The sequence below is a fragment of the Anguilla rostrata genome, chromosome 7, assembly GCF_018555375.3.
Source record: "Anguilla rostrata isolate EN2019 chromosome 7, ASM1855537v3, whole genome shotgun sequence".
NCBI classification, from domain to species: Eukaryota; Metazoa; Chordata; class Actinopteri; order Anguilliformes; family Anguillidae; genus Anguilla; species Anguilla rostrata.
Window position 1 is genome coordinate 11,935,125 of NC_057939.1, and position 9,591 is coordinate 11,944,715.

The 9,591-nt window shown below is 50.6% G+C and overlaps 1 protein-coding gene across 3 annotated transcripts in view; it reads right to left on the reverse strand.

Moving 5' to 3' along the window:
• Positions 1 to 5,549: 5,549 nt before the first annotated feature.
• The window catches only part of pde3a (phosphodiesterase 3A, cGMP-inhibited), a 103,909-nt gene continuing 99,867 nt past the window's right edge, over positions 5,550 to 9,591 (reverse strand). For all 3 annotated transcript variants that reach the window (XM_064342823.1, XM_064342820.1, XM_064342822.1), the window contains 3 exons: positions 8,827 to 8,988; positions 6,902 to 7,169; positions 5,550 to 6,370 (listed from right to left, as the gene is read on the reverse strand). In XM_064342823.1, coding sequence (XP_064198893.1) covers positions 6,060 to 6,370; positions 6,902 to 7,169; positions 8,827 to 8,988 — 741 coding nt within the window. In that variant the 3' untranslated portion in view covers positions 5,550 to 6,059. The remainder of the gene's footprint in view (positions 6,371 to 6,901; positions 7,170 to 8,826; positions 8,989 to 9,591) is intronic.

The following is a 9,591-nucleotide window of genomic DNA, read 5'->3' on the forward strand; positions in this document are numbered from 1 at the left end:
AGGGAAAAAAAAACATTTGAGCCTTCAAAAGCAAATTGAAGTATCTGTCTTCATGTGTCACAGGCATCTGAAAAGTGTACTCACTAGTATTAACTGGTGCACAGCATATTTCATTAAATAGAAATAAAACACAGAAATAGAGCCCCAAAGAAAACAAAAAAAACTGCCTGTTGGCCAAACAAGGCAAATATTTCCCATCAACAAGAGTACTCAGGCACTCTTTAAGAACAGAGGTCGTCATGACAACACTTACATGCGTAAACAATAGACATAACATGTTGCCAAATGATCAATAAGACCATATTTTCAAAGTGTGACTAACTGGTAGTAATACCACAGTTTATGAAGTCTCATTGCTTTAATGTATTGGACAGTTTTTTTGGGGGGAGCGGGCTGCAGGGAGGGAGCGGTTTTTGGAAAAGGTCGTAGTCCCCACTGGCCATTGGGCTGTTCAGTCATTATGATCCCCAGCAAGACTTTGTCACTGGGGGTCTTAAGTATGGAGGGAACTGGGAACTATTGAAGGAGCACTGGAGCACTTTGAAATGCTTACAGTAAATCTCAAAATCTCAGTAACCCTGTTCTTGCCATAAGGGACGTCCCACAAGGTAAAACGCTAACTGCCACTGTTCATTTCCCCACAGCACGTCGACAGCTTCATTTGGGGGTGGGGGGTGCATTTTCATCACTGCGAGACACACCCCGTAACTATAAAAGGGACATGGCACTTAGAGGTGGAAAATATGGACACAAAAGTAAAAAAAAAAAAAAAAAACCTAAAAGTACAACAAATTAAATCAGTTACCTCAGAAGGGTGGGTAAACGTCACATTTAACACATCGATCATGGTGCCCAGTTGGCCTTGGAGGTGATCGGTTCAAACAGCGAGCGAAAGTAACACACACACACATACAGCCCCTGCTGTGCTACTGGTGCCCATGTTCCCAGCAAATGCATCACCGTTGCATAAGCCTGTACGTCTGAGGCATGGGCTGTGGCCCTGAGTTACAGCCAGAGCTGGGGGGAAAAAGAGGCCGTTCAAAATCACAAAAAATACCAGGTTTCACGAGGGGACCCGTCTCCCCTTCCGCCCCGCCGCAGTGCGCCACAGCACCGTCCCGGTCGCCGCGACCGCTTCGATCCCGCCGCGCGCGTTTTTCGCGCTGGGAACAATCGCACCGAAGAAAAGCTGCAGCACAAAGAGGAGTGGCTGCGGGACACGATGTTCCATCTGCGCACATCACAAAAGGGGCGCAGCCCGCGCCCACGTAGAGAAGAGAGACTCCTGCCCGACGACAGAGGCCTCCTTCCCTGCGTCCCGTCGATGAGATGCAGCTCTCCTTTTCCCCCCCTTGCTTCGGGGCAAACAGCCAATCATTCCCCATCAACTCCCCGTCTCCGGCGCCGCCGCTTCGGCCTGTGCAAAGAGACGTGTGGAGCCGCGCAGCCCAGCCCTGCTCTCGGACGGGACGTAACCCGCTGGGCCAATTTGCGGCAGCGGGCCTGTCCATTTGCAGCAGCGCCGGGGGGGGGGCGCAGGTACCGACGGGGGCGCGCGTCCTCTGACGTGTGCGGCCGGCTGGGCGCTCATTTTCACTCCGCACCCCGCTCCCTGAGCTGTGCAATCAACGCGCCGGAGGACTGCGCCTGACGCGGGCCGATCGCAGGCAGCCGATTGGCCGACAGGGTGAGTCAGCACTGGTCAATTAGGCCGTGAAAAACCCTGCTGACAGGAAGGTGCCTCTGCTTGGCCTATCATGCTGGCCTTCTGAACACGGCCAGCGCTGGCCAGGGTCAGGATCTACTGCACCAAAATGGAGTACCTCTGCAGGAAGGCCCACAGCAGCACTGCGGTTAAAACTGCACCGCAACTTGCACCGAGAATGTTTTACCGTGACTGCATACTAAAGCCATGTTGTTCGAGTGCGGTGCCAGGCCTGCGCCAGACAAACAGGAGGTACTGTAACCTCCCCAATGCCGGCAGTGAAACTAGCAGGCACACAGTCACGCTAGCGGCGAACCCTGGAGACGGCTCGGAGCTCCGCCGGACAGCGTCGCCGCTGGATACGGTAGCACTGCGTCTCCCCGACGCCTTCCCCCGCCAGCTTACTCAACACTGCGAACAAGGATCGAGTAACAATCTCAGATTTGCGGCAGGGAAAATAAATCGCTCCCAGATGGGAATCCACAGGAGTGAAAGTTTCTGAACGTAACAGCGAGACTGAAACGCAAAAAAAAAAAAAAAAGTCAAGAAAATTTCCCATGAGGCAGCGGTCACACGTGTAATCAGTTGCAGTGGAGTGCATGTGGCCTGGACACCTAACTCCCCTCCTCGCCGCTGCCATGAGCGTGTGATGTTTGAGCGCCTGGTGTGAGGCCTCAGCGGGAGGGCGACTGACGATAACTCATCGCGCGCCTCCCCCGGCTAGCAGTCCCGTCTGCAGCCTGCGCACTAGCATACCCGGCCTCGCCGTCCCGTCTGCAGCCCGCGCACTAGCATACCCGGGCTAGCCGTCCCGTCTGCAGCCCGCGCACTAGCATGCCCGGCCTCGCCGTCCCGTCTGCAGCCCGCGCACTAGCATACCCGGCTAGCCGTCCCGTCTGCAGCCCGCGCACTAGCATACCCGGCCTCGCCGTCCTGTCTGCAGCCCGCGCACTAGCATACCCGGGCTAGCCGTCCCGTCTGCAGCCCGCGCACTAGCATGCCCGGCTAGCCGTCCCGTCTGCAGCCCGCGCACTAGCATACCCGGCTAGCCGTCCCGTCTGCAGCCCGCGCACTGGCATACCGGCTAGCCGTCCCGTCTGCAGCCCGCGCACTAGCATACCCGGCTAGCCGTCCCGTCTGCAGCCCGCGCACTAGCATACCCGGCTAGCCGTCCCGTCTGCAGCCCGCGCACTAGCATACCCGGCTAGCCGTCCCGTCTGCAGCCCGCGCACTAGCATACCCGGCTAGCCGTCCCGTCTGCAGCCCGCGCACTAGCATACCCGGCTAGCCGTCCCGTCTGCAGCCCGCACACTAGCATACCCGGCTAGCCGTCCCGTCTGCAGCCCGCACACTAACATACCCGGCCTCGCCGTCCTGAACAAACCGTCGCAGAGCACACTGAGGAAAAAAAAACGAAACCTTGGATTTACATAACCCAGCTACGTCAACAGGTTCCAGGTAATCAAGGCGCTGTAACTAAACAATACAATTTCGATGCTGCTAAGCTCAGTTACGTGGAACCTGTTGACATAACTGGATTATGTAAGTCCCAACATTTCATCTTTTCGAGTGCACAGTGTGAGACTCAGGGGCTGATAAACACCCCCCTTTTCCCCTCTGTCCACTATTTATTTTTTTTCCCCCGCAGAGGGAAGTTGTTGAAAGGGCTCTATTCATATTCACATTACAGCCCGATGTGTGACAGGGACTGAGAGCCGTACTGGGGTCAAAGGGCACGCTGCATGGAGCACTGTTATACTCAGCAGGGCTCCCACATCCTGCTAAATCTGCCTTTAACGTGTTCAAACAGGCTCTGTCCAATCACAAGGCAGCATGATGGTCAACATTCCATTCCACCTTTCGGCCAAACCTCAAAAGGCAAAGCCCTCCATTCTAATAGAAGCTGGTCTTACCCAGACAGCTGGAACAAAAGGGTTGAAAACTTGTTCAGGACTAATTTTGGCAATTGTAACATCCAAAATGTAAAAATTTGGTTATTTGGCACCAATCACTGAACTGCATACTCACACAAAAAAAAACGAAAAATTATGAAAATCTGAGAGCGCAAAAATAACGTTCAAGAAAAAAAAGGAACAAGAGGTATTGCTTTTATAGTGTACGCCAGATTTGTTCAAAGGGGGAACCCAAGAAACATCAGGCCTGGTGAAATGCATGGCCACTGCCTTTTTAATGGGCCAGATTAAAAAGGTACAGATTTCGGCCGGGCCCGTTTCTCACTCAGCTTTGAGTTCTGTTTCAATCAGCAGCTCAGCGTCCAGAGAGCGCAGGCTGGTGCTGCGGTCCCGCTCCACCTGAGGAGCGATTACATCCAATCAGTCGCTGCGCGTCGACAGCTACGCGAACAAGGGGGGGGGGGGGCAATGGGGCGAAGGGGCGCAGGAAGCTGCTCCCCTGTCCATCTGCGCACGCGCGCGAGTGTGACCGCGCTGCCATGGAAACCCCAGACGAGAAAAGACAGAGAGTTCCGGAACATAATGGCATCCTCGGGATGCCCGGGGAAGGGGAATCAAAGCCCCCTCAGAGGACGTTCCACTGAAAGCCCTCACATGCTGCTTCTCATCATCCTGCTACTCTGCAGAACCCATGTAATCACCGCACAAATGCACCGCACTTTAAAAAAAAAAAAAAAAACCTGGTTGGGGGGGATTTCTTTAAGAGGTTCGATGTTCTCAGTACTCAGGTATGTGGCTGCCATGCTTCCCTGTTCTGAATCTCTCACTAAAGCTTTGAGATACTTGCTAACGCCGGACAAACACTGCTCTGTTACAACCGCAATGTGAGCCAGATGTACAGTATACTGTTCTTGGGACATTCTGCGCATGGTAATGAAAATAGTGCGCTAGTCTACACGCTGCGTGGAGTCTACGCACAGACAGTGACCACAATCACCCTTCGTGATTGCTCAGATCAAAAGTTATTGCACTGCGAATCTGGTCTGACTATTTTCCCGTTGCACTCGTCCCACACCATTCACTTTGGGTTATGAGGATTGGTCGACAGACTGGTTTCTCTGTGACGGACCAATAGCTCCCTGTTCAGACCATCTGTTTTGAGGTGTCCCTTTTGTCCGTTTTGTCTGCACAGATGCAGATGCAACAGCTATAAACCACTAGCCAATAGTATTAATGGGAAATAGCTTAAAAAACAGTTCAAAATATACTGCAATGCGTTGACGATACTAAGGCTTCAAAAATAAAAAAAGAAACAAATTAATTACATTAATGACTCCCTTAACAGCTAGTGATCCTTTAATAACCAAGAAGTTCCCTTTTTTGGCCAGGTATAGACAAAGAAAATTTTTTTTTAAGTCTAACTGTAAGAAAATAAAAATAAATCCTTCTCGTATTTACAAAGAGTATAGCACTCACTGGAGACAAGTGACGGCCAACAAGATCTGCGAGAAAACCTTAGGCAAATGAAAATAACAGCAGGGATTTGGCTTGCAGCAATGACACATCTTGAATGCTACTGTAGATAGGCGGAGCTCGCTCTTACGTCTTACAATACTGTGGAGGCGGTTTGACAGATTTTATGAACGGCGTTAACCATAGGTGGGGGAAAAAAGGACACGGGACACCGTGCGACGTGAAACACTGTTGTTTTCCTTGAATTTGGATAAAGCTTTTCAGACCTGTACGGCTCAATTTCCCTTCCCCATTCTACTCACAGCAATGGAATGGGTGCTACTGAACTTCCCACTGTCCGCTGAGCGCGCACTGCTACTGGTGTCCCTGGGAAACAGCATGAGAGCAGCTTCGATCCACGTGTCGTGTGTAGAATGCGCTTCATAATTTTTTTCAATTTTTAAAATATCATTGTTCTAAAAAAAAAAAAAAAGTACTCTTACAAAAAACGGACCAGTCTGTAGAGTCCACGGGGAACTCATTGGATTTGGGGTGCTGGGTGGTCAGACTCCCCTCCCACTGCAAGCAGGGGTTTGGGGGTGGGGGTGGGGATGGGGTTGAAGAGGGGAGTGGTTGGAATGGGTGTAGAGTCTCAGAGCTTTGTGATCCTGTACTGTGGAAGCTTCCTCAAACGGAAGGTTGAGTTCTCTGAACCAGGACCGGACCTCATTAATAAAGGTGTAAAGCATTAGAATCCCTTATGCCCCCCACCACCCGCCACCCTGCCCTCTCCCCCATTTCCCCAAATCCCAGCCTCTTCCCCACCCTGTTTTCTTTAGGCACATATTCCCCAAACTTCTACAGTGTTGTGTCTAAGTGATGTGCTGGCAACAAAATATCAGGAATCTGTTTTTTAAAAAAAAATAAAAAAACGTTCTGGCTCTGGATACTGGCGATCTGCTCCCTCGCTCTTCTTCCGGAACTTTCTTTCACTCTGGGTCCTCAACCACCAGGGTTTCAGAAGCCGGGGTTTCTTCTTCCTCCTCCAGGGGCTCTGTCCCCTCTTCCTCAGTCTCCACGTCCTGCTCCAGGGCTTCCACAGACTCCTCTTTGCTTCCTGGCTCCTCCTCCTCCTCATGGATGGCCAGGATTGGCTCAGTGGGGTTACTGTGGCGCCCTGACTCCTCCTCCTCTTTCTGGACCTCCTCTGCGATCACCTTCTTCCACATCTGGTGGTTCTCTAGTAAGTGCTGGGTAATCTGGCAGAAGACTTTTCGTCGTTTCTTGGTAACCCGTTTCTCTGTGAGATTCGAACACAAAACAGAGAAAGAATCTGAGCCAGCTGACATCACAGCCTTTTCCCAAGCTTGACAGCTTACATTTTCACTTCAGCCCAGTTCTCACGGACACCAAGTCTTTACCTGGGCTGACCAGAAAGTGTCACTCCCCAGTAAATCACATCTAAATCAGCAAAAGTCAAGGATCGAAACTGAAACACAAACCAGCACATACTGGTAAGACTTATGTCCAGGATTCAATCAATATTTGCGAACGCAAAACTCTCTGAATTGCACTTGTGAATAAAAGCAACACGTGCTCAATTGAATAAAATAAGGCTTATGAAGGTACTGAAACTGAAGAAACGAGAGAGAATGTTATAGAGACAGTTGAGGCCAAACGCCATGCGGAGAGGATTGGGGTAAATTTCATTTCAATTCAGTTATTTCAGGAAGTGAATTCCAATCAATTTCCTGAATTGACCGAGTTGAAGTGGAACGGAACCCAAACCTGGTGGGAATCCTGCTGGCACGCGGCGGAAAAGCGGTCTTACGGGAGGCCTCCGAGCCCGTGGACGCGTCCTCCTCCTCCTCCTCCTCCGCCGTGTCCTCCTCCTCGTTCTCGTCGATGTCGGCCCCCTCCTCTTCCTCGCCCTCGGCGGGCTCCACCCAGCGGCCGGGCATGAGGGCGGCCGAGTCGTAGGAGCTGCAGAGCGGGCCCACGATGTGCGTGATGAAGGACTCCTGCAGCTTGGCCAGCTGCGGCGCCGACCGGTCCATGAAGGGGCTGATGGGAAGGCCCAGGCTGGACTCCTCGTCCCCCTGGAACGGCAGCATCGGTGCACATTAGCATTCTGAAGCCATGCCCTAGCCCCATGCATAAATGAGTAGCACTGCAGCAGTGGGTAACATTCTTTGGGATCCTTTTCGACAATTCAGACAGGGATTTGAAATGCACAATATATGCACCCGAAACATGCATTTGTCTGTCATTGTACAGTATTTAATATTTATCTATTGTGCTGCCCTCTTGGCCAGGTCTCCCTTGTCAAAGAAGTTCAATATTTCAATGCCTATAATTCCTGCCTCTCGCCCAATGCACGCTCGCATAGGCTCTAGCACCACTCCGCAACCCTGCCCAGGATATGCGGGCATAGATAATGGATAGATGGATGGTTATATAAGGGCTAAATTTAAATTTTTAAAAAATTTTCCTCGGAAGGGACCTTAAAAAAGAATCATAATGTCTACACAAGTACTGTAGGGGTATCAGTACACTGGTGGGTGTCTCATATTTATGTGCATTTTGAGGAACAAAAACCTCTCTCCACCACAATAAATACTGTTCACACTGCATTGTGTTATCGCATCCTCTTGACTGTCAATGACATCTATTCATGTCATAATAAGGGCAGAGAACAGAGAGCTGCTCATTACGTGCACAAACAGCTGTCAGCCTCGCTCAACTATCCTCTTTTCTTCTCCGCCTAACGAGGGCCTCACGCATTCAGGCTTTCGTCCAATCAGCAGCGTTCTTACTGAATCCCCCGGGTCCGTGAGTCACAGGCACACGCAGCCCTTCCAGTGTCATTGCTGCTGAAGTGCCCCATGGCAGGAAGACACCAAGACGTCAGTGCTATCACAGGACAGGACAGACTGTGAGTCACCGGGGCTGAGTTTTCGGCTCGTGTCCCAGATGCTGTCCTACACCCCCCCCTCCCCGCCTCCCCCAGAGTATGGCCGCGGTTTTTCTTTCTTTTCAGTCTGAGCAACAAAGCCTCACAACTTGAGAACCACACCTCTCATTATCCACCATTTTTATTGTTCTCCCAAGGGTGGAATTCTGGGAATTCTTGGAAGCGATGCTGATGGAGGGAAGGAGTTTACGATGGTGGGTGGGGGGGTGGGGGGGGGGCAGGAAAACCACAATCCCACCCACACTACCTAGAGACCCGTTGCCCATGCTTTCAATCCCACTCCAAGCACCATCCTCGGCAAATAAAAGCTCACGAGAGAGAGAGAGAGAGACAGAGAGAGAGACGGTCTCTTTATGACTCAAGGAAGTGAAGGCACAGATGGCTACAAAGCACTCTGCAAGAATAGCAAAAGGAATGAATGGCGGGTGTGGATTTTAAGAAACGTAAATTGTATTTAATTTTTCCCCTTCATCGCTGACAGGAACGAACATTTGTTATCAAGTAATGAGAAACTTCATCCCGTGCTTAAAATAACTCCCAGAATTATCAGTGAATCCCACAGCAGCTACACTGGATGTGGGCTTGGGTCAATGAGGCATTTGTGCATTTATTTATAACTTGCACTTGCACCTAAATTCACAGCGGCTAAAAACCCAGCTGTATGAAAACATACGAAAAGCGTTTGGGACAGCCGTCAGCCAGACTGGCGGGGGTAACTCGTGAGACAGGGGGATGTTGTTTTTTTTTTTTGTAACGGGGGAGGAGTGGAAGCGAGGGGTCACCTGTTCGTAGAACTCGTTGACGATGCCCTCGGTCCACTGCAGGTGCAGGTCCTTGCATTTGAGGGGGCCGTTGATGTCGGCCAGCTTGATGCACATCTGGCACACCAGCAGCCGGTCGTTCTCGTTGGACCAGTCGATGCCCGAGCCCACGTCGTCGCCCACCTGAGGTGGATCCAAGGCTTTAGTGAGCTAACGCCCACATCGTGCAGAAGTACAGCTCTTTGCACTGCAGTTAGTTAATTCAGCTTTTTTTCTTAACAATAGTGTCTGTGACTGTTGAGACATCTGAAATGTTTTGATACCTACTTAATTCACTGAACATGTTTCCACTGTTCTCCAGTTTATGCACACCGACGCACACACACCACACACACACACACACATTATGATAAGAGATATTCCATTTATTACTGTAATTAGTTCATTTGAAGGGAACATCTATTTTAATCTGTTCATTGGCATAGTGAGTTAAGTTTTTCCCATGACTGTGGCTGACTCCCCAGGAGGGACTTGCTAACCACTCGGTACTGATTATAGCCTCTGCCCTGCTTCTCACTCATGGTTACTGTACGTCTCTGTTCAGTTCAGGAGGTGGCACTAGACAGTGCCTCAGAACTGCCAACTGCCTGCAGTTTCAAGCCTATATATACAGTATATATATTCAGAAAAAGAGACCTTAGGTATGAGGACATTTGTTTTTTATGCTTAAGTAACTGTTTTGCAAGTAGAAATACTGTAGCAAATGTCGGTCTTAGCTATATCTTT